We start from the raw sequence: 22,500 nt of genomic DNA, 5'->3' as shown, positions 1-22,500 counted from the left end.
AAGTGTTCATCCAGGTACTTTTTAAAGGATGTGAGGCTAACCCGCCTCCACCACCCTCCCAGGCAGCGCATTCCAGACCCTCACCACCCTCTGGGTCAAAAAAGTTTTTCCTCACATCCCCCCTAAACCTCCTGCCCCTCACCTTGAACTTATGCCCCCTGGTGACTGACCCTTCAACTAAGGGGAACAGCTGCTCCCTATCCACCCTGTCCATGCCCCTCATAATCTTGTACACCTCGATCAGGTCGCCCCTCAGTCTTCTCTGTTCCAACGAAAACAACCCAAGTCTATCCAACCTCTCTTCATAGCTTAAATGTTTCATCCCAGGCAACATCCTGGTGAATCTGCTCTGCACCCCCTCCAGTACAATCACATCCTTCCTATAATGTGGCGACCAGAACTGCACACAGTACTCCAGCTGTGGCCTCACCGAGGCTCTATACAACTCCAACATGACCTCCCTACTTTTGTAATCTATGCCTCGATTGATAAAGGCAAGTGTCCCATATGCCTTTTTCACCACCCCACTAACATGCCCCTCCGCCTTCAGAGATCTCTGGACACACACGCCAAGGTCCCTTTGTTCCTGTGAACTTCCTAGTGTCATGCCGTTCATTCAATACGGCCTTGACAGGCTACCCAGCATCGATCTAGGCACCAGAAATGACAACGGAAATCTCAGCAATGTCGACCCTGCAAAAGTCTTCCTTACTAACACCAGCAAGCTAGTGCCAAAATTGGGAGAGCTGTCTCACAGATAACTCAAGCAGCAGCGTGGCCTAACCAAACTCATGGAATCAGATCTGACAGATAACGTCCCAGACCCTACCGTCAGTGTCCCTGGGTATGTCCTGTCCCACCAGCAGAACCGACCCAGCAGAGGTGGCGACACAGTGGTATACAGTCGGATGGGAGTTGCCCTGGGAGTCCTGAAGATTAACTCCGGACCCTATGAAGTCTCACCATCAGGTCAAACATGGGCAAGGAAACCTCCTGCTGATTACCACGTACCGCCCTCCCTCAGTTGATGAATCAGTGCTCCTCTCCATGTTGAACACCACTTGGAGGAAGCACTGAGGGTGGAAAGGGTGCAGAATGTCCTCTGGGTGGGGGACTTCAATGTCTAACACCAAGAGTGGCTCGGTAGCACAGCTACTGACCAAGCTGGCCGAGTCCTAAATGACATAACAGCTAGACCGGGTCTGCGGCAGGTGGTGAGGGAACCAACCAGAGGGGAAAACATACTTGACCTCATCCTCACCAACCTGCCTGCCGCAGATGCATCTGTCCATGACAGTATGGGCAGGAGTGACCACCACACAGTCGTTGCGGAGACAAAGTCCCGTCTTCACATTGGGGACACCCTCCATCGTGTTGTGTGGCACTACCACCGTGCTGAATGGGATAGATTTCGTAAACAGGACCATCAACTCAAGACTGGGCATCCATGAGGCGCTGTGGGCCATCAGCAGCAGCAGAATTGTACTCAAAGATAATCTGTAACCTCATGGCCCGGCACATCCCCCACTCTACCGTTACCATCAAGCCAGGGGATCAACCCTGGTTCAATGAAGAGTGCAGGAGGGCAGGCCAGGAGCAACACCAGGCACACCTAAAATTGAGATGTCAACCTGGTGAAGCTATAAAACAGGACTACTTGCATGCCAAACAGCATAAGCAGCAAGTGATAGACAAAACTAAGTGACCCCCATAACCAACAGATCAGATCTAAGCTCTGCAGTCCTGCCACATCCAGTCGTGACTGGTGATGGACAGTTAAACAACTCATTGGAGGAGGAGGCTCCACAAATATCCCCATCCTCAATGATGGAGGAGCCCACACAAAGATATAGATGAAGCATTTGCTACAATTTGCAACCAGAAGTGCCGAGTGGATGATCCATTTCAACCTCCTCCGGAGGTCCCCAGCATCACAGATGCCAGTATTCAACCAATTTGATTCACTTCACGTGATATCAAGAAACTGCTGAAGGCACTGGACACTGCAAAGGCTATGGGCCCTGACAATATTCCAGCAATAGTTCTGAAGACTTGTGCTCCAGAACTTGCCGCGCCCCTAGCCAAGCTGTTCCAGAACAATTACAATGCTGGCATCCACAGAGCTATGTGTAAAATTGCCCGGGTGTGTCCTGTACACAAAAAGCAGGACAAATCCAACCCTGCCAATTACCGTCCCATCAGCCTACCCTCCATCATCAATAAAGTAATGGAAGGGATTATCAACAGTGCTATCAAGCAACACTTGCTTAGCAAGACCCTGCTCACTGACGCCCAGTTTGGGTTCTGCCAGGGCCACTCAGCTCCTGATTTCATTGCAGCCTTGGTTCAAACATGGACAAAAGATCTGACCTCCCTAGGTGAGGTGAGGATGTCTGTCTTTGATATCAAGGCCGCATTTGACAGAGTGTGGCATCAAGGAGCCTTGGCAAAAGTGGAGTCAATGGGACTCAGGGGGAAAACTCTTCTCTGGTTAGTCATAGCTAGCACAAAGGAAGATGGTTGTGGTTGTTGGAGGTCAGTCATCTCAGCTCTGGGACATCACTGCAGGAGTTCCTCAGGGTTAGTGTCCTCGGCCCAACCACCTTCAGCTGCTTCATCAATGACCTTCCTTCCATCATAAGGTCAGAAGTGGGGATGTTCGCTGATGTTTGCACAATGTTCAGCACCATTCGCGACTCCTCAGATACTGAAGCAGTCCATGTCCAAATACAGCAAGACCTGGGCAATATCCAGGCTTGGGCTGACAAGTGGCAAGTAATATTCGCGCCACACAAGTGCCAGGCAATGGCCATCTCCAACAAGAGAGAATCCAACCATCGCCCCTTGACATTCAATGGCATTACTGAACTACCACTATCAACATCCTGGTGGTTACCATTGCCCAGAAACTGAACTGGACCAGCCATATAAATGCAATGGCTACAAGAGCAGGTCAGAGGCTAGGAATCCTGCAGAGAGTAACTCACCTCCTGATGCCACAAAGCCTATTCGCCATCTACAAGGCACAAGTCAGGAGTGTGATGGAATACTCCCCACTTGCCTGGATGAGTGCAGCTCCCACAACACTCAAGAAGCTCGACACCGTCCAGGACAAAGCAGACCTGCTTGATCGGCAACCCATCCACAAACACTCACTCCCTCCACCACCGACGCACAGTAGCAGCAGTGTGTGCACCATCTACAAGATGCACTGCAGCAACTCGCCAAGGCTCCTTCGACAGCACCTTCCAAACCCACGGCCGCTACTACCTAGAAGGACGAGGGCAGCAAAGAAACGGGAACACCACCACCTGGAAGTTCCCCCTCCGAGCCACTCACCGTCCTGACCTGGAAATGTATCGGCCGTTCCTTCACTGTCGCTGGAACTCCCTCCCACCCCTAACTGTGGGTGTACCTACACCACATGGACTGCAGCGGTTTAAGAAGTCAGCTGGCGAACACCTTCTCAAGGGGCAATTAGGGATAGGCAACAAATACTGGTCTATCGAGCAGCGCCCACATCCTAGGAATGAATGAAAAAAAAAAACATTAAATACTGCCCTCTTTACCTGGCTACTGTTTTGCATTTACCTGGGAGAGGGAAGAATTGTGGTAATGTGAAATGTATGTTAAAGCCTCCAATTATACCTGACATTCACTTCCCTAGCATTCAGTGCAGCGGAATAGCAGTCCTGGCGCACAGAAGTCGGAGAATGTGAATTGATGTTAGTTTACACATGGTCGATTGTGTCAATGAGCAATTATGCCTATTATGCATTTTCCCTGAATTTCGGTTGCATTGCTTTTGGGTTAAATGAAAAGCTGGCGAAATTCATAGCAGGCGTTTCCTGCTGGGAATCAAAACCAAAATGGACCTCAGGTCTTCCCTTTACATTTTATGACTGGCTTCCCCTCACCTCCACGCCTCTCTCCCCCCCACCCCCCCAACCCCGCAAGCCTCTCTCCAGGCAGTTGAAGCCCTTCTCCTCCTCCTTTATCCAGTACCGTTAAGGAGAGTGAGCAAGGCCACTGGAAACCGACCTGTTCGGGCTCACCGCTCTCCTCCCACTCAACCCAGTGCCCCAGCGATCCCCTATTTGTACTCCTGTCGTGAAACAAAAATTGAACAAAAACGATGTGCAAGACGGCGGGTGGTGGGGGGCGGTGGGGGTGGTGAGACGGTGGGTGGGGGGACCACGGGGGTCGAGGCAGAGGCAGCCCCCAGTTGGACATTGCGCCAGTTGTTTGCACCCATGACCCCAGGGTATTAACCCGGGCCTCCGGATTGTGGGTCCGACGACAACGCTGCAGTGCTGCCTTCTCCCCGTTCCCAATTCAATTGGGAAATGTGGAAGGAAACAGAGAACCTGCACAGCTGCAGCGAAAGTGGTCACACCTCAGCCACGTGCCTCGGCCCGTTGAAAGATAGGGAGGGCCTGAACAACCTCGTTCTCTGGCGTCTCATTCCCACGGTGACCTGATTTTCGCCGCCTCCTTGTTTCATCCAATCTCCTTCCCCCACCCCCCTCCCCGTCTCGTTTTTCGCCTTCAGACCAGCCGACCAAGCCGCACATCCAGCTGTTCCGCACATCTGGCAAGTATTCCATCGGCGAGTACGTGAGCATCAGGTGTACCGCCTCCTCCATCTTCAGCGGGGCCATCTTCCTGCTGCTCAAGGTCGACGGGGAGACCCCCGTGGCCTACCAGGCCGTGCCAACGGCAGGATTCTCGATGACCTTCTCCATCGCCAACCTCACCTACGCCGACAACGGGTATTACCTCTGCCTCTACCAGCTCAAGAGGTCGGGAAAACTGTACAACTCCTCGGAGAGTGAGCGTGTCAAAGTGACCGTGACAGGTAAGGCTGGTCAACCCTTTCAGGGCTCAGATGACGGGCTGGCTGAAGAGTTTCGGCTCCTCCCCCTGAAGGGAAATAAGAACACGTAGAGAAAGGGGGGAGTGGCAGGTGGAGCAAAAGAGAAGGCCGGGGATAGGTTAGAGGCCCAGGGTAGATTGAATGTTAAAGCTGGCACCGAGCACGGGGCAAAGAAAGCGGTAATGAGAGCATGAAAGGCTAAAGCTTTTGGTCCGGAGTGGATGTTAATAGCAGAATAACGGTCAGCCCTGTCTGAAAGCGAAATAGCAGAATGTGTAAAGAGCTGAATGAAGGTCAGCACTGGTCCAGTGTAGGTGTTAATAGCAGAATAAAGGTCAGCACTGTCTGAAAGCGAAATAGCAGAATGTGTAAAAAGCTGATGAAGGACAGAGCTGGTCCAGAGTAGGTGTTAATAGCAGAATGAAGGTCAGCACTGTCTGAAAGCGAAATAGCAGAATGTGTAAAGAGCTGAATGAAGGCCAGAGCTGGTCCAGAGTAGGTGTTAATAGCAGATTGAAGGTCAGCACTGTCTGAAATGAAAAAAAAAATACTTGAGAACAAGATACGGACTGACACTTTTGAGAAAAAATATCACTTTGTTCAGTGTTTATCTTTGCAATGATACAATTCAGAAAAATAAACACATTATAAAGAGGACAAAGAAAACATCTTTAGTGGGTGCAAGAGGGACACGGGAGATCTCGATCTCTGCCCTTCCATTTGGAAATGGCCCCTGTAAAAGTTGGTTCCGAGGGTTAATTCGAAACCCTCATCAGACATTAGTTGCAACCGTGGAGTTTGCGTTTACTGCGGCTGTCAAGGAGCATGCACTGCACCACGCAGGCCAAGCCTGGGGGCAGGAACTCGGAGTGAGTGACGGTACCGAAGTGAGAATGTCACTGAATTGGAAACCTGGGGCCCTGGGATCGAATCCCATCACAGTTGGTGGGTGGTGGAATCTGAATTCGATCAAAATCACTGGCATCTACCTGGCCGAGTGGGAAAGTTGCCCTGTGTACCAAAAGCAGGGTAAATCCAACCTAGCCAATTACCACACCATTGGTCTACCCTCGATTATCAGTGAAGCAATGGAAGGGGCTGTCAAGCGGCACTTGCTTAGCAATAACCTGCTCACTGATGCCCAGTTTGGGTTCTGCCAGGGCCACTCAGCTCCTGACCTCGTTACAGCCTTGGTTCAAGCATAGGAGCTGAACTCCTGAGGTGAGGTGAGGGTGACCGCCCTTGACATCAAGGCAGCATTTGACCAAGTGTGGCATCAAGGAGCCCTAGCAAAACTGGAGTCAATAGGAATCACGGGCAAAACTCTCCGCTGGTTGGAGTCATAGCAAGCACAAAGGAAGATGGTTGTGGTGGTTGGAGGTCTGTTATCTCAGCTGCAGGAGTCCCTAAGGGCAGTGTCCTAGGCCCAACCACCTTCAGCTGCTCCATCAATGACCTTCCTTCCATCGTAAGGTCAGAAGTGGGGAATGTTCGCTGATGGTTGCACAATGTTCAGCACCATTCGCGACTCCTCAGATACTGAAGCAGCCCATGTCCAAATGCAGCAAGACCTGAACAGTATCCAGGCTTGGGCTGACAAGGCAAGTGACATTTGTGACACACAGTGACCATCTCCAACAAGAGAGAACCCAACCATCGCCCCTTGATGTTCAATGGCACCCCCCATTATCAACATCCTTGGAGTTCCCACTGACCAGAAACTGAACTGGGATCAGCCAAAAAAATACTGCGACTACAAGAGCAGGTCAGATGCTAGGAACCCTGTGGTGAGTAACTCACCCCCTGACTCCCCAAAGCCTGTCCACCATCTACAAGGCACAAGTCAGGAGGGTGATGGAATACTCCCCACTTGCCTGGATGAGTTCAGCTCCCGCAACACTCAAGAAGCTGGACATTGTCCTGGAAAAATCACCCTGCTTTATTGGCCACACATTCACAGTAGCAGCAGTGTGTGTACCATCTACAAGTTGCACTGCAGCAACTCACCAAGGCTCCTTAGGCAGCACCTTCCAAACCCACAATCACTACCACCTATAAAGACAAGAACAGAAGATAGATGTGAACACCTACACCTGGAAATTCCACACCAATTCACTCAACATCCTGACTTGGAAATATATTGGCCGTTCCTTCACTGTCACTGGTCAAAATCCTGGAACTCCCTCCCTAACAGCGCTGTGGGTGTACCTACACCACATGGACAAAATCCTGGAACTCCCTCCCTAACAGCACTGTGGGTGTACCTACACCACAGGGACAAAATCCTGGAACTCCCTCCCTAACAGCACTGTGGGTGTACCTACACCACAGGGGACAAAATCCTGGAACTCCCTCCCTAACAGCACTGTGGGTGTACCTACACCACACGGACAAAATCCTGGAACTCCCTCCCTAACAGCACTGTGGGTATACCTACACCACACGGACAAAATCCTGGAACTCCCTCCCTAACAGCACTGTGGGTGTACCTACACCACACGGACAAAATCCTGGAACTCCCTCCCTAACAGCACTGTGGGTGTACCTACACCACACGGGACAAAATCCTGGAACTCCCTCCCTAACAGCACTGTGGGTGTACCTACACCGCAGGGACAAAATCCTGGAACTCCCTCCCTAACAGCACTGTGGGTGTACCTACACCACAGGGACTGCAGTGGTTCAAGAAGGCAGCTCACCCACCACCTTCTTAAGGGCATCGAGCGATGGGCAATGAATACTGGCCCAGCCAGAGAAACCCACATCTCGTGAATAAATTTTTAAAAATCAGGAACTTCATGTCTTATTGATGACCGGGGGGGGAAAAATCCATCTCGTTCACCAATCCTCTTTAGGGAAATAAATCTTCTGTTCTTTATGTGGTCTAACCTACCTATGACTCCAGACACTCAGCAATATGGTTGGCTCTACACTCCCTGGAACCTGCACCATGTGGATTGTGCGGGTGTACCCACACTACGCGGACTGCAGCGGTTCTAGAAGACAGTTGGCCACCAGCCTCTCCAGGGTCAATTAGAGATGGGCAGTTAATGCTGCACCTTGCCAGCAACGCCCACATCCCACGATTGAATGATACAAGGACCAGCTGTTGGTACACTGCTGCCACTCTCTGCCACCTCCGCAGCATCCACCTTGTTAATTTGACTTGAGGCTAGCAGATTGCCCGCATCAAGTTTCTGACAGTGCGCGTTCATCAAATAATGAGTCTTGCATGACAATTTTGACTGTTCCTCATTGACGGTTGTCTCCGCTGAGCATTATGGTAAGTAAAAAGTCAGCTTGGGCAGAATTGCATTGGCAGGCAATTAAACGCATTGCCTCACTGTCCAGTCCCACGTACTGTGTGGGAATGCACTTTGGGAAAGGAAGGACTGGCAAACTGGAGCTCATTTCTCCTTGGTGAAAGAAATAAAGGATGGCTGACCGAGCTGAGGTCTTTAAAACTACGAAAGGCTTTAATAGGGTGGGCGCTCTTCATTAACTGGACCGTTAATGTAAGATAGCTACCGAAAATCCAACCGGGAAGTCGGGATGAACTTCCTTTACCCAAATGATGGTGAGAACACTGAGCTTTGTTGCCTGAGGGAGAGTTCGAGGTGAATCCTACAGATGCATTTGAGGGGAAGCTAAACAAACAGACAAAGGCACTGGGCACACGTTTGCAGTAGACAGGGAGTGAGGCCTGGTGATGTGGGATTTAGGTGGGGAGGCCCGAATGGAGCATAAACACTTGGGCACGATCGAGGCTTGGGTGGGTACCACAGGGGCTTGGCACCTTTGTTGGCACCTTTAGTCGTACTTAAATTTCATTTTTGTTAGTCTTCTTTCAGAGTTTCTCTTTGTTTTCGCAGTTTCCCTTTAAGGGGCTGCCATTTAATTTGCCCCCTTGTTTTATTAATTGAGTTTAATTGTTCTTTTACCCCCGAAAATAGTATAAACACTAGCATGCGCTGCTTTGGTGTTGCATGTATAAAGTTATGAGGGGGCGTATTTAGGGTAGACAGGGACTTTTCCCCTTGATAGAGGGATCAATAATCAGGGGGCATAGATTTAAGGTAAGGGGCAGGAGGTTTAGAGGGGATGTGAGGAAGAATTTTTTTCACCCAGAGGGTGGTGGGAATCTGGAACTCACTGCCTGTAAGGGTGGTAGAGGCAGAAACCCTCATAACATTTAAGAAGTATTTGATTGTGTACTTGTGATGCCTTGGCATATAAGGCTATGGGCCTAGTGCTGGCAAATGGGATTAGAATAGACCATAAGACATAGGAGCTGAAATTAGGCCATTCGGCCCATCGAGTCTGCTCCGCCATTCAATCATGGCTGATAATTTTCTCAACCCCATTCTCCCGCCTTCTCCCCATAACCTTTGATCCCCTTACCAATCAAGAACCTATCTATCTCGCTCTTGAATACACTCAATGACCTGGCCTCGACAGCCTTCTGTGGCAATGAATTCCATAGATTCACCACTCTCTGGCTAAAGAAGTTTCTCCTCATCTCTGTTCTAAAAGGTCTTCCCTTTACTCTGAGGCTGTGCCCTCGGGTCCTAGTCTCTCCTACTAATGGAAACATCTTCCCCACGTCCACTCTATCCAGGCCTTTCATTATTCTGTAAGTTTCAATCAGATCCCCCTCCCTCATCCTTCTAAACTCCATCGAGTATAGACCCAGAGTCCTCAAATGTTCCTCATAGTTAAGCCTTTCATTCCTGGGTTCGTTCTCGTGAACCTCCTCTGGACCCTCTCCAGGTGCCAGCACTAGTTAGGTACTTGTTTGACCGGCGCAGACTAGATGGGCCCAAGGGCCTTTTTCTGTGACTCTATCACTCTATGCCAAATGTGGTGTTATATGGAATCCTCTGCAACCCACAGAGTTGGCTGTTAGGCTAAGGGTGCCAACGCTGGGGTTCCTCCCCACCCAGTCCCCCCCCGCAATCACCCTACTTCTTCCACATTTCGTGCTGTTTGCCCTCACCCTCGCTTGCAAACCCCTCCGTGGTCTCACCTCCCCCCCATCCCCAATTCTGAAGTCTCCTCCAACCCCACAACCCTTTGATCTGCGCTGCTGTCACCCAGTTCCACCCTCCTCGAGCATCAGCGACAATCATTAGGAAGGCAAATGGGATGCTGGTTCCTTACTGAAAGGGCGGTGGTGGAGAGTGGGGTAGAAATGTAGGGAAGGGCTTGCTACAACGATACAGGGCATTTGTGAGTCTGCGTATCATTAATATCTCCTCACTGAAGGAAGGGTATACTTGCAGAGGAGGCAGTTGAGGTGCATTGTTGGCCTACTGTTAATGCACTAGGCTAATGCAGGTTCAAATCCCTCCCGGAACTCCTCCTGCCTTTTTTACCCGTGTCGGAGGCTACTTAACCCGACACGTCTGTGGACGATGCCAGCTCCCAATGTGGCCCCCTCCTCTGCATTGCCGGGGGAGACTAAACGCAGACTGGGTGACCCGCTTTGCGGAACACCTTCGGTCTGTCCGCAAGCATGACCCAAACCTCCCTGTCGCTTGCCATTTCAACACTCCACCCTGCTCTCATGCCCACATGTCTGTCCTTGGCTTGCTGCAATGTTCCAATGAAGCTCAACGCAAACTGGAGGAACAGCACCTCATCTTCCGACCGGGCGCTTTACAGCCTTCCGGGCTGAATATTGAGTCCAACAACTTCAGACCACGAACTCTCTCCTCCGTCTCGACCGCACCCTTTTGAAATCCATTTTTTAACGTTGAATTTAAATTTAAATTTATTTTTATGCGTTATTTATTGATTGATTCGTTCAGTTTTTTTTGATCCTTTACCCCCAGTCACCACACCCCACCCTCCAAAAAGGGCCATCTATCACTTGTTCCTATGTTGTGATCTCACTGAACGCTGACCCTTCTGCTATTCAGACATTCCGCTATTGTACCTTGATGCCACCATCAACACCTTCTTTAGACTTTAACGCTATCATTAACACTCCCTTCGTCTTGTGTCCAAGACATCTTTGTCGATCTCTCCTGAGATCACACCTATAGCCGACCTTCCACCTTGTTCCCCCTGCTCCACCCCCAGTATAAAATGCATCAAGTGTCTACTGCTGTCCAGCTCTGAAGGAGGGCCATACGGAGATGAAACGTTAAGCCTGTTTCTCTCTGTGTAGACGCAGGATGGGGTGGGATCGGACCAGCTGCGGACTACGCACCGCCTCTGTCCTTACGTCCTCTTGCGGCCAATTGAGTTAGCTCAGCAGGAGCTGCGTGGGATGGGCAGAGACGATCTGACAGTGGCCATTTTGGGGAACTTCTCACCCGCTGGGGCCCCCCCCCGCTTCAGAACCCTTCTGGAAGGGTCCCGCCACTTTGTAGCATCACAGGTGTGCGATATGAACACCAGGGCTAAGGAAATGGTTGGGGGCAAAACGAGTGGGGCCTGAGCGACCGCGCCGAACACACAGTGCTTGGTATTTAGTGCAGTCAGCGCTATCTAATTCTATGTCAGACAGATGTTCTACCCAGTGAGTTCCTGTTGTGACTTGCCAAGATGATCCCGCTTTCGGTCTAACGATGTTGACACGAACGTATGAATTAGGAGCGGGAGTAGACCACTCGGCCCCTCCAACCTGCTCGCCCATCCAATAAGACCATGCCTGATTTAATTGTAACCTCAACCCCACATTCCTGCCTCTCCCTGATTAGCCCTTCACCCCTCCTTGTTTACCAAGAATCGATCTTGCCTTAAAAATATTCAAAAACTCTACTTCCAACGGCCTTTTGAGGAAGAGGGTGCCAAAGACTCATGAACCCCAGAGAGAAGAAAACATCACAAGTTGCAATGCACTTAATATGACTGGACTGGTAAAGTTCAGCTTCGTAAATGTGCAACGGATGTAAGAAATATCAAATGGAGTTTTGAGGCAGAGTCTTTGAATGTTTTTAAGGCCGAGGTAGATCGATTCTTGATTAACAAGGGGGGTGTGAAAGGTTATCGGAGGGGGGGGGAGGCCGGAATGTGGGGTCGAGGTTACAATCAGATCAGGCATGATCTAATTGAATGGGGGAGCAGACTCGAGGGGCCGAATGGCCTACCCCTGCTCCTCATTCGTATATTTGTATGCTGTTCAGTTTTGGCGTCTAAGTTCCGAAGAAGAGTCATATTGGACTCGAAACGTTAAGTCTTTTTCTCCCTTCACAGATGCTCCCAGACCTGCTGAGTTTTTACGACACTTTCTGTTATTTTTTATCTAGAACTCCGAACGTGGTTTTATGTTACAAAGTAAGAGGTGACGCCTGAGCCTTTGGCCAGAGTTGTCCTCACTGGAGTTTAGAAGAATAAGAGGCGTCTTGATGGATGCATATAGGACCCTCAGGGGATTTGACAGGGTGGATGTGGAGAGGATGTTTCCTCTTGTGGGAGAATCTAAACCTAGACATAGAATCTAGACCTTAGGTCACCACATTATAGGAAGGATGTGATGGCACTGGAGGGGGTGCAGAGGAGATTCACCAGGATGTTGCCTGGGATGAAACATTTGAGTGTTGAAGAGAGGTTGGATAGACTTGGGTTGTTTTCGTTAAGAGCAGAGAAGACTGAGGGGTGACCTGATCAAGGTGTGCAAGATCATGAGGGGCATGGGCAGGGTGGATAGGGAGCAGCTGTTCCCCTTACTTGAAAGGTCAGTCACAGGTGGACATAAGGTCAAGGTGAAGGGCAGGAGGTTTAGGGGGTGGGGTGTGAGGAAAAACTTTTTTTACCCAGAGGGTGGTGAGGGCCTGGAATGCGCTGCCTGGGAGGGTGGTGGAGGCGGGTTAGCCTCACATCCTTTAAAAAGTACCTGGATGAGCCCTTGGCACGTCATGACATTCAAGGTGATGGGGCCAAGTGCTGGTCAATGGGATTAGGTAGGTAGGTCAGGGCGTTTCTCACAGTGTCGGTGCAGACTCGATGGGCCGAAGGGCCTCTTCTACACTGTGTGTGTGATTCTGTGATAGACGTCACTGTTTGTAAATATGGGTTCGTCCATTTAAATGGAGACGAGGAGAATTTCCTTCTCTCAAAGGTTGGTGAGCCTTTGGAACTCTCTTCCCCAAAAGGCGTTGGGAACAGGGTCTTTAAATATGTTTAAGGCCGAGCGTGATAGATTCTGGTTAAGCAAGGGGGGGGTGGGTGAAAGGTTATTGGGGGGGTCGGCCGGAATGTGGGGCTGAGGTTACAATCAAATTGGCCGTCAGCTTATTGAATGGCGGGGCAGGCTCGAAGGGCCGAGTGGCCTCCTCCTGTTCCTGCTTCATATGTTCGGACAGCGCGGGATTGAAACAGGTAACCTTTGCTCTGTATATTTCTGAATGGGGAGGAAACTCATCCTGGCTAAGAATGGAGAACAGGCCGTGTTGCATTCGTTGCTTGGTCCAATCCCCCGCCCGGTCGCCGTCCAATCAACATGCCCGTGGAGCTGAAATCGAGCGGGATTTAGAATAGGCGATGTAAAGGTGACCCGGGGCGAATTTCTAGAGCCAATGATGCCCCCCTCCACCCAACCCCGGCCAAAACGGTTTGACCCGGGCCTCTGGAGCAAAGCGATTCACCCGTGATCACTCTCTCTTTCTTTCCCCCGCCTCAGATGTCCTGTTGCGGCCCTCGATTTCGGTGTTGCGGACGTCCGGCATGTTCGTCCAAGGCGAGGCCGTCAACTTCCGCTGCTCGTCGGCCAGCGTCTTCGCGGTGATCACCTTCTACCTCTACAAAGTGGGCGAGTCGGGACCGGTGGCCTCGGTGGGGCCGACGTCAGCCTCCAGCGCCATCCTGACCATCCACAACATCAGCATGCACCAGGAAGGCTACTTCACTTGCATGTTCAAAGTGCTGATCAACCACAAGATGCACTCGTCCACTCACAGTGACCGGGTCCAGGTCGCCATCACAAGTGAGTCGCCGATTTCCCCCCCCCCACCCCCGCTTTCTGGTTTCGAGGTCGCTCCGCATGAGTGACTGAGGCAAAGAGGCAGAGGGCAACGTATCTAAAAGTAAAAATAAAAAACTGCGGATGCTGGAAATCCAAAACAGAAACAGAAACACCTGGAAAAACTCAGCAGGTCTGGCAGCATCGGCGGAGAGGGGAGCACAGTTGACGTTTCGAGTCCTCATGACCCTTCAACAGAACTAAGTAAAATTAGGAAAGGGGTGAAATATAAAAGCTGGTTTAAGGTGGGGGGTTTGTTGGGACAAATAGCCAGTGATAGGTGGAGATAACCAAAATCTGTCACAGATAAAAGCGCAAAGAGGTGTTGAAGGTGGTGATATTATCTAGAGGAATGTGCTAATTAAGAGTAGAAGACAGGACAGATAAGGTGCAGATGGCTCTAGTGGGGGGTGGGGAATACTAAAAGGTAGAAATAAACAATGGCGGAAATACATTTAAAAATAATGGAAATAGGTGGGAAAAGAAAAAATCTGTATAAATTATTGGGCTCAATATTGAGTTCAACAATTTTAGATCTTGAACTCTCTCCTCCATCCCCACCCACTTCCCGTTTCTTCCCCCTCCTTTTTGTTTTTTCCAATAATTTATATAGATTTGTCTTTTCCCACCTATTTCCATTATTTTTAAATGTATTTGCACCCATTGTTTATCTCTACCTTTTAGTATTCCCCCACCCCCCACTAGAGCCATCTGCACCTTATCTGCCCTGTCTGCTACTCTTAATTAGCACATTCCTCTAGATAATATCACCACCTTCAACACCTCTATGTTCTTTTGTCTATGACAGATTTTGGTTATCTCCACCTATCACTGGTTGCTTGTCCCAACAAACCCCACCCCCCCCAACTCATCCCCTTAAACCAGCTTATATTTCACCCCTTTCCTAAGTTTACTTAGTTCTGTTGAAGGGTCATGAGGACTCGAAACGTCAACTGTGCTCTTCTCCGCCGATGCTGCCAGACCTGCCGAGTTTTTCCTGGTATTTCTGTTTCTGTTTCAGCGATGGATCTGAGTTTGCTGATGAGGCCAAGCTAGGGTGGGAAGGTAAGCTGCGGGGAGGAGACTGAGAGGCTGAAAGTCGGGCGAGTGGGCAAAAGGTGACTGATGGGAATGTAACGCAGCGGAGTGCAAGGCTGTTTACTTTGGCCATGAGACTGAAAGAAAACAGAATTTTTTTCTTTATCTAAAAAGGTGAGGGAATTATAAGTGTCGATGATCAAAGGGTGTGTTTGCAGAAGGAACGCGGAAAGTTAGCATGCAGGCATAGCAAGTAAGGAGGAAGGCAAATGGCATGTTGGCCTTTATTGCAATGGGATTGGAGTACAAGAATGAAGAAGCCTTGCTACTGTTGTGCAGGGTTTTTGGTGAGACCCCATCTGGAATATGGTGCGCAGTTCTGGTCTCCGTGTTAAATGAAGGATGTACTTGCACTGGAGGTGGTGCAGTGAAGGGTTCACTAAATTGGTCCCTGGGACGAGAGGCTGAGTAAATTGGGTTTATATTAGAACCATAGAACCATAGAACACTACAGCTCAGAAAAACAGGCCATTCGGCCCTTCTAGTCTGTGCCGAAATATTATTCCGCTAGTCCCATTGACCTGCACCCAGTCCATAACCCTCCAGACCTCTCCCATCCATGTCTCTATCCAATTTATTCTTAAAACTTAAGAGTGAGCCCACATTTACCATGTCAGATGGTAGCTCGTTCCACACTCTCACCACTCTCTGAGTGAAGAAGTTCCCCCTAATGTTCCCCCTAAACCTTTCCCCTTTCACCCTAAAGCTGTGTCCTCTCGTGTTTATCTCTCCTAATCTAAGTGGAAAGAGCCTACTCGCATTTACTCTGTCTACACCCCTCACCATTTTGTAAACTTCTATCAAATCTCCCCTCATCCTTCTACGCTCCAAGGAATGAAGTCCTAACCTGTTTAATCTTTCCCTGTAACTCAACTCCTTAAGACCCGGCAACATCCTAGTAAATCTTCTCCGCACTCTCTCAATCTTACTGATATGCTTCCTGTAGTTAGGCGACCAAAACTGCACACAATACTCCAAAGTTGGCCTCACCAATGTCTTATACAACCTCACCATAACATCCCAACTCCTATACTCAATACTTTGATTTATGAAGGCCAGTCTGCCAAAAGCATTCTTTACAACCTTGTCTACCTGTGATGCCACTTTCCGGGAATTATGTATCTGAACTCCCAGATCCCTTTGTTCCTCCGCACTCCTCAGTGCCCGACCATTTACTGTGTATGTCCTACCTTGGTTTGTCCTTCCAAAATGCAACACCTCACACTTTTCCGCATTAAATTCCATCTGCCATTTTCTGGCCCATTTTTCCAGTTGGTCCAGATCCCTCTGGAGATAGTCTCTGGAGTTTAGAAGAATGGGAGGCGATCTCATTGAGACCTGCAGGATTGTGAAGGGGTTTCCCAGGGTGGGCACCGAGGGGTCGATTCCGCTGGTCGGCGGGGAATCTAAAACACGGGGGCACAATGTCGGGATAAGGGGGCCGATCATTTAGGACTGAGATGAGAGGGAATGTCTTCACTCGAAGGGTTGGGAATCTAGCCCAGAGGATTGTGGATGCTCCATTGTTGAGGACCGGGATGGACAGATTTTTGGCCTCTCCGTTAATGATGGGATATGGGGAGCGAGCAGGAAAATGGAGTGGAATCCCAAGTTTAGCTGTGAGCACATTGAATGGCAGAGCAGGCTCGATGGGCCGAATGGTCTACTCCAATCCCCGTTTCTTATGGCCTTGCGTCCCCCTGAAATAGATACTTAAACGTGCATACGTCACACGATGGTCACCATAGCCTTAGGGAAACAAGGGAGATTTACCACAATGGTAGCCTCTGTATGGGAATCTAGTTGTGTGGAGCCACTGGGGGTTGCTTTAGACCAGGGAACGTTCAACTAAGGTTGGTAGCTTGGCGCCAAGAATGAGCAACATGAAAGAGAATAGAGAACTCATGCATGTTCTCCTCAGAACAAAGAAAGTTATGTGGAGATCTCATTGAGTTGATCAAAATTATCAGGGGTTTCAATAGACTAGGGGTGGGGGTAGGCGTGAAAGTGTGGGGGCGGAAGGTGGGACAGGTTTCCTGGCCAGTGACAAAAGGGTACACAGTTAAGATAAGATAATTGAGGTTTAGATGCAGGTTCAGAAGTCAGGAGTCAAGTTCATGGTGCAGCTCATTTATACATGCTAGAAGCAATGTACATTTATACTCAGGGACTCGGTCGCTTCAGACAAAAGGAATATGGTCAAACCTTAAGCCTTTGGTTGAAGCCGGGAACCTGGGGAGCCTACAGTGCTCCGTTGCTGTCTCCATGGCAACGCGTCGAACAACCCGATTCAGCCGGCCCGCCAGACGGCACCCGTTTGTCCCGTCGCCAACATCGCAGTGACGCTTGGAGACTTGGCGCTCGGGTGTTTTCCCTGATGAGCGTCAGGCGTGAATCTTTGACGGGGCTGTCTCTCGTTTCGGCGTCAGTCCTGTTCTGCGCTGCGAGCGACTGAGACATACGACGAACGTAAGATAAGGCGAGATGCAACAATGGGGCAGGCGCTCGTGTAGTTACGAGCCACGATATTGGAAGACATCCATGTGTTCCTCCTCGTGAGGTGATGTTGAGCCCCTCCTACATTCGCTCATACACTCCTGCCTTATAGACCTTGCAATTCTTTATTCTTAAGAGGGCAACAAACTTACGAGGATATATACATTTTAAAAAGGTATTCCTAAAATTTACAACATACGTTTGCAGAAAACAGCTTAGCGTCTGATACAAAGGGTTCCCTGAAGACTTTGAAGATGAGATTCAATTCTCTTAGATACTGCCGAATCTCAGACATGTACATCTTCTCTCAATCATAGTAAGTTTGTTCGCCAGTGGTAATGGGTTCCTCTTCCATGACACCCAATCCTTCCTCATCTTGATGGAACATATCCATTAGTACCTTATTGGCACACATGGCCCCTTTAATGTCTTGTTGGGTGATTTCGTAGTGTCGTATGTTTCGTACACCTCTCATGCTTTGCAAGATGGTGGTTCTACTTGCAGAGGTGCAGGATTATATTCTGCATCGCCCTGGGCAACCTTGTCCGTCAATGCAAAGCAGGGGTAAGAGATACCAAAAGATTGGGTTGACTTGCGTTCAGGCCTTGCGTTCACAAGAGTTGCCTCCCTTTTATCTTTCAGGCAAGGCAGAACGACCCACGATATCCAGGAACACCGAGTTTCATCTGTACCCCCAGGGGCAGCTACTCACCCTGCTCTGCACAGCCCCGAAAGCCTACCGGACCCGCAATTTCCAGCTGTACCAGAATGGGCTGGAGATAAGCACCAGGTTGACCGTGCGCGACTCAGTTGCGGAGTTCACCATGGTGAACATGACGATGGCCAATCAGGGAGACTACACTTGCGCGTACCGGACAACCATCGCCGGGCGGGAGTACAACTCCACCCAGAGTGAATCCCTCGCGATCGCTATTTCAGGTAGGCAGCCGAAGTCCTGCGCAAAGAAAATCGAGACTCGAAACGAGCACATCCCACATGGTGGCAGCGTCGGGCCGATCGGTGTCAATCTGCTCTCGAACAACGATCCAATTTTTCATTGAAGAGCAAAAAAGAATTGCGGACGCTGGAAATCCGAAACAAAAACACAAACAAAAAAATAACCTGGAAAAGCTCAGCAGGTCTGGCAGCATCGGCGGAGAGGGAGCACCGCTGACGTTTCGAGTCCTCACGACCCTTCAACAGAACTAAGTAAAAATAGAAGAGATGTGAAATATAAGCTGGTTTAAGTCGGAGGGGGGTGGGTGGGACAGGTAGAACTGGATACAGGGCCAGTGATAGGTGGAGATAACCAAAAGATGTCACAGACAAAAGGACAAAGAGGTGTTGAAGGTGGGGATATTATCTAAGGAATGTGCTAATTAAGGGTAGAAAGCAGGACCAGCAAGGTGCAGAGAGCCCTAGTGGGGGTGGGGGTGGGGTGCAGGAATCGATAAAGGCTAATTGTTTTATCTCTACCTTTTAGCCTATTTTGATTCCTTCACCCCACCCCGTCCCCGCTAGGGCTCTCTGCACCTTGCCCGTCCTGCTTTCTACCCTTAATTAGCACATTCCTTTAGATAATATCACCACCTTCAACACCTCTTTGTCCTTTTGTCTGTGACATCTTTTGGTTAATCTCCACCTATCACTGGCCCTCTATCCAGCTCTACCTGTCCCACCCCCCCCACCCCCCCCGCCTTAAACCAGCTTATATTTCACATCTCATCTATTTTTAGTTAGTTCTGTTGAAGGGTCTTTCGGACTTGCTCCTCCCCGCCGATGCTGCCAAACCTGCTGAGTTTTTCCAGGTATTTTTGTTTTTATTTTTGTTTCGAATTGGAATCGGATTGGATTGGAGGACATTTTGAAAAATGCAGCCCCTTTATATGAAGTTAGCAGGATCGGTGTCCAATAAATGAGCAATTTCAGACTTTGGATACGTGTAGAGAGTAGCCAATATCAGATCTGACCATGCACATCTTCCCCTTTGATTAAACAATATTAAACAGAGGACCCAATTCTAAAAGGGGTACCAGGGTCAGAGGGACCTAAAATACATCATTGAAGACGGCAAGGGCAGGTTAAGAAAATCTCTTGTAAAGCATAGAGTACCCTAAGCTTTATTATTAGAGTACAGGAGCAAGGAGGTGATGTTGAATTTGCATCAGACACTAGTTCAGCCTCAGCTGGGGTATTGCGTCCAGTTCTGAGTACCGCTCTTTAGGAAGGTTGTGAAGGCTTTGGAGAGTGCAGAGAAGATTCACGGGAATGGTCCCCGGGATGAGGGACTTGGGTGACGTGGATATATTGGGGAAGGCGGGACTGTCTTCCTTGGAGAAGAGAAGATTGCCAGGAGATTCGATAGGGGTGCTCAAAATCGCGAGGGGGCCTGGACAGGGTAGAAGAGGGTGAACCTGTTCCCATTGGTCGTGGCGGGGGGGGGGAGAGGAGATCAAGAAGGAGAGGGCACGGATTGAAGGGGATCCGGCGGAAGAAGCAACAGCGACCTGGGGAGAAACAGCCTCAGGCATTGGGAGGAGTTCCGGATCTGGAACGCGCTGCCTGAGAAGGCCCGGGGGAGGCAGCTTCAATCGAGGCTTTGAAAAGGGAAGGAAACTGTGGTCTGAAAACGAAGTGTGTGCAGGGTTACAGGGAGAAGGCAGAGGTGGGGCGGGGTGGGGCGGGGTGGGTGGTGAGTTGCTCGGTTGAAGAGCCAGTACAGACAGGATGTGCCGAATAGCCTCCTTCCGTGCTGTGATCATCCTGTAATTCTGCTTGACCCTGCAGTTGAGCTCAGCCAAACAGGGACTTGGAAATGTGGATGGTACAATAGTGGTGGCTTGTATTAGGTAGACAGTAGCCGCCTGACATTCAGCTTGATTTACATCAATGAAATTGTACAGTGGACGGTAAGACGCTGGTAATATCCGCTCCTTTCTCCAGGCGGGGACTATACCAGGCGCCAGTAGCACGATCACCTGTTACTTTGCTCCAGCCACAAGATGAATATGCCAGGATTTTGACCCCGTGACAGTGAAGGAACGGCGGATATATTACCAAGTCAGGATAGCGAGTGACTCGGAGGGGAACTTCCAGGTGTGAGGCTGACAGGGTTAATTCTTCGAGTAATTACTATCAGTTGAATAGGTCAGAGGCTGGGAATCCTGCGGAGAGTAACTCAACCTCCTGACTCCCCCAAAGCCTGTCCACTATCGACAAGGCACAAGCCAGGAGTGTGATGGAATACTCCCTACTTGCCTGGATGAGTGCAGCTCCCACAACACTCAAGAAGCTCGACACCATCCAGTTCAAAGCAGCCCCCGCTCGATCAGCACCCCATCCACAAACATTCACTCCCTCCACCACCGACGCACAGTAGCAGCAGTGTGTGTACCATCTACAAGATGCAGTGCAGAAACTCACCAAGGCTCCTTAGACAGCACTTTCAAAACCCACGACCACTACCATCTAGAAGGACAAGGGCAGCAGACACATGGGGACACCACCACCTGCAAGCCCCCCTCCCAGTCACTCACCATCCTGACTTGGAAATATATCGGCCGTTCCTTCACTGTCACTGGATCAAAATCCTGGAACTCCCTCCCTAACAGCACTGTGGGTGTACCTACACCACACAGGGACAAAATCCTGGAACTCCCTCCCTAACAGCACTGTGGGTGTACCTACACCACAGGGACAAAATCCTGGAACTCCCTCCCTAACAGCGCTGTGGGTGTACCTACACCACAGGGACAAAATCCTGGAACTCCCTCCCTAACAGCACTGTGGGTGTACCTACACCACAGGGACAAAATCCTGGAACTCCCTCCCTAACAGCACTGTGGGTGTACCTACACCACAGGGACAAAATCCTGGAACTCCCTCCCTAACAGCACTGTGGGTGTACCTACACCACAGGGAACTGCAGAGGCTCAAGAAGGCGGCTCACCCACCACCTTCTCAAGGGGCCAAAAGGGATGGGCAATAAATGCTGGCGTCAGCTTGTGATGCTCACACCCCATGAATGAATTAAGAAAAAAAACCACCTTCTCGAGGGCGATTAGGGATGGGCAATAAATGCTGGCCTAACCAGCGATGCCAACAGCCCACGAATGAATTTTTAAAAAAAACCTTTGTAAGGGGGCAATTAGGGATGGATAATAAAAGCTGGCCTAGGTAGAGACCCTCACATCGCATCAAAGAATAACGAAGGAAGCTTCTGATGGGCAATTAGGGATGGATAATAAATGCTGACCTAGCAAGCTGTTCACAGGCTAGGGATATAACTGTCTTACAGAGGGTGCAGAGGAGATTTGGAAGAATGTTGGCAGGACTGGGAAATTGTAGCTAAGCAGAGAGATTGGGCAGGGTGAGGTTGTTCTGCCTGGAGCAGAGGAGTAGGAAAGGAGATTTGATTGAGATGTACAAAATTGTGAGGGGCCTGGCCGGAGGGCATACTAACTTCAGCAGGGAGGTCAGTGCCCAGGGGGTGTAGAATTACAGCGCTTGGTATTTAAGGCGAGAGAGGAGATGAGGTAAAAGTCTTTCAACCCAAGAGGGTCGCAGGGTCCGGGTGAGCAAATGCTAAGGTCAACTTGCAGGTTGAGTCGGTAGTTAGGAAGGCAAATGCAACGTTGGCATTTATTTGGAGAGGACTAGAATATAAAAGCAGGGATGTGCTGCAGAGGCTTTATAAGGCTCTGGTCAGACCACAATTAGAATATTGTGAGCAATTTTGGGCCCCGTATCTCAGGAAGGATGTGCTGGCCCTGAAGAGGGGTCCAGAGGAGGTTCACGAGAACGATCCCAGGAATGAAAGGCTTAACATACGAGGAACGTTTGAGGACTCTGGGTCTATACTGGATGGAGTTTAGAAGGATGAGGGGGGATCTGATTGAAACTTACAGAATACTGAAAGGCCTGGATAGAGTGGGACGCGGGGAAGATGTTTCCATTAGTAGGAGAGACTAGGACCCGAGGGCACAGCCTCAGAGTAAAGGGAAGACCTTTTAGAACAGAGATGAGGAGAAACTTCTTTAGCCAGAGAGTGGTGAATCTATGG

At 49.8% G+C, this 22,500-nt stretch overlaps 1 protein-coding gene across 1 annotated transcript in view; it reads left to right on the top strand.

Moving 5' to 3' along the window:
• The window catches only part of LOC144676651 (scavenger receptor cysteine-rich domain-containing group B protein-like), a gene marked incomplete at its 5' end in the record, with an annotated part of 42,511 nt that overhangs the window by 7,506 nt on the left and 12,505 nt on the right, over positions 1-22,500 (top strand). The window contains 3 exons of the mRNA XM_078537023.1: positions 4,553-4,858; positions 13,506-13,808; positions 18,081-18,377. Coding sequence (XP_078393149.1) covers positions 4,553-4,858; positions 13,506-13,808; positions 18,081-18,377 — 906 coding nt within the window. The remainder of the gene's footprint in view (positions 1-4,552; positions 4,859-13,505; positions 13,809-18,080; positions 18,378-22,500) is intronic.

This window comes from Cetorhinus maximus, unplaced genomic scaffold, assembly GCF_964194155.1.
Source record: "Cetorhinus maximus unplaced genomic scaffold, sCetMax3.hap1.1 HAP1_SCAFFOLD_1787, whole genome shotgun sequence".
NCBI classification, from domain to species: domain Eukaryota; kingdom Metazoa; phylum Chordata; class Chondrichthyes; order Lamniformes; family Cetorhinidae; genus Cetorhinus; species Cetorhinus maximus.
Note: the sequence above shows the minus strand (reverse complement) of the source record. Positions and strands in the feature narration are given on the sequence as shown.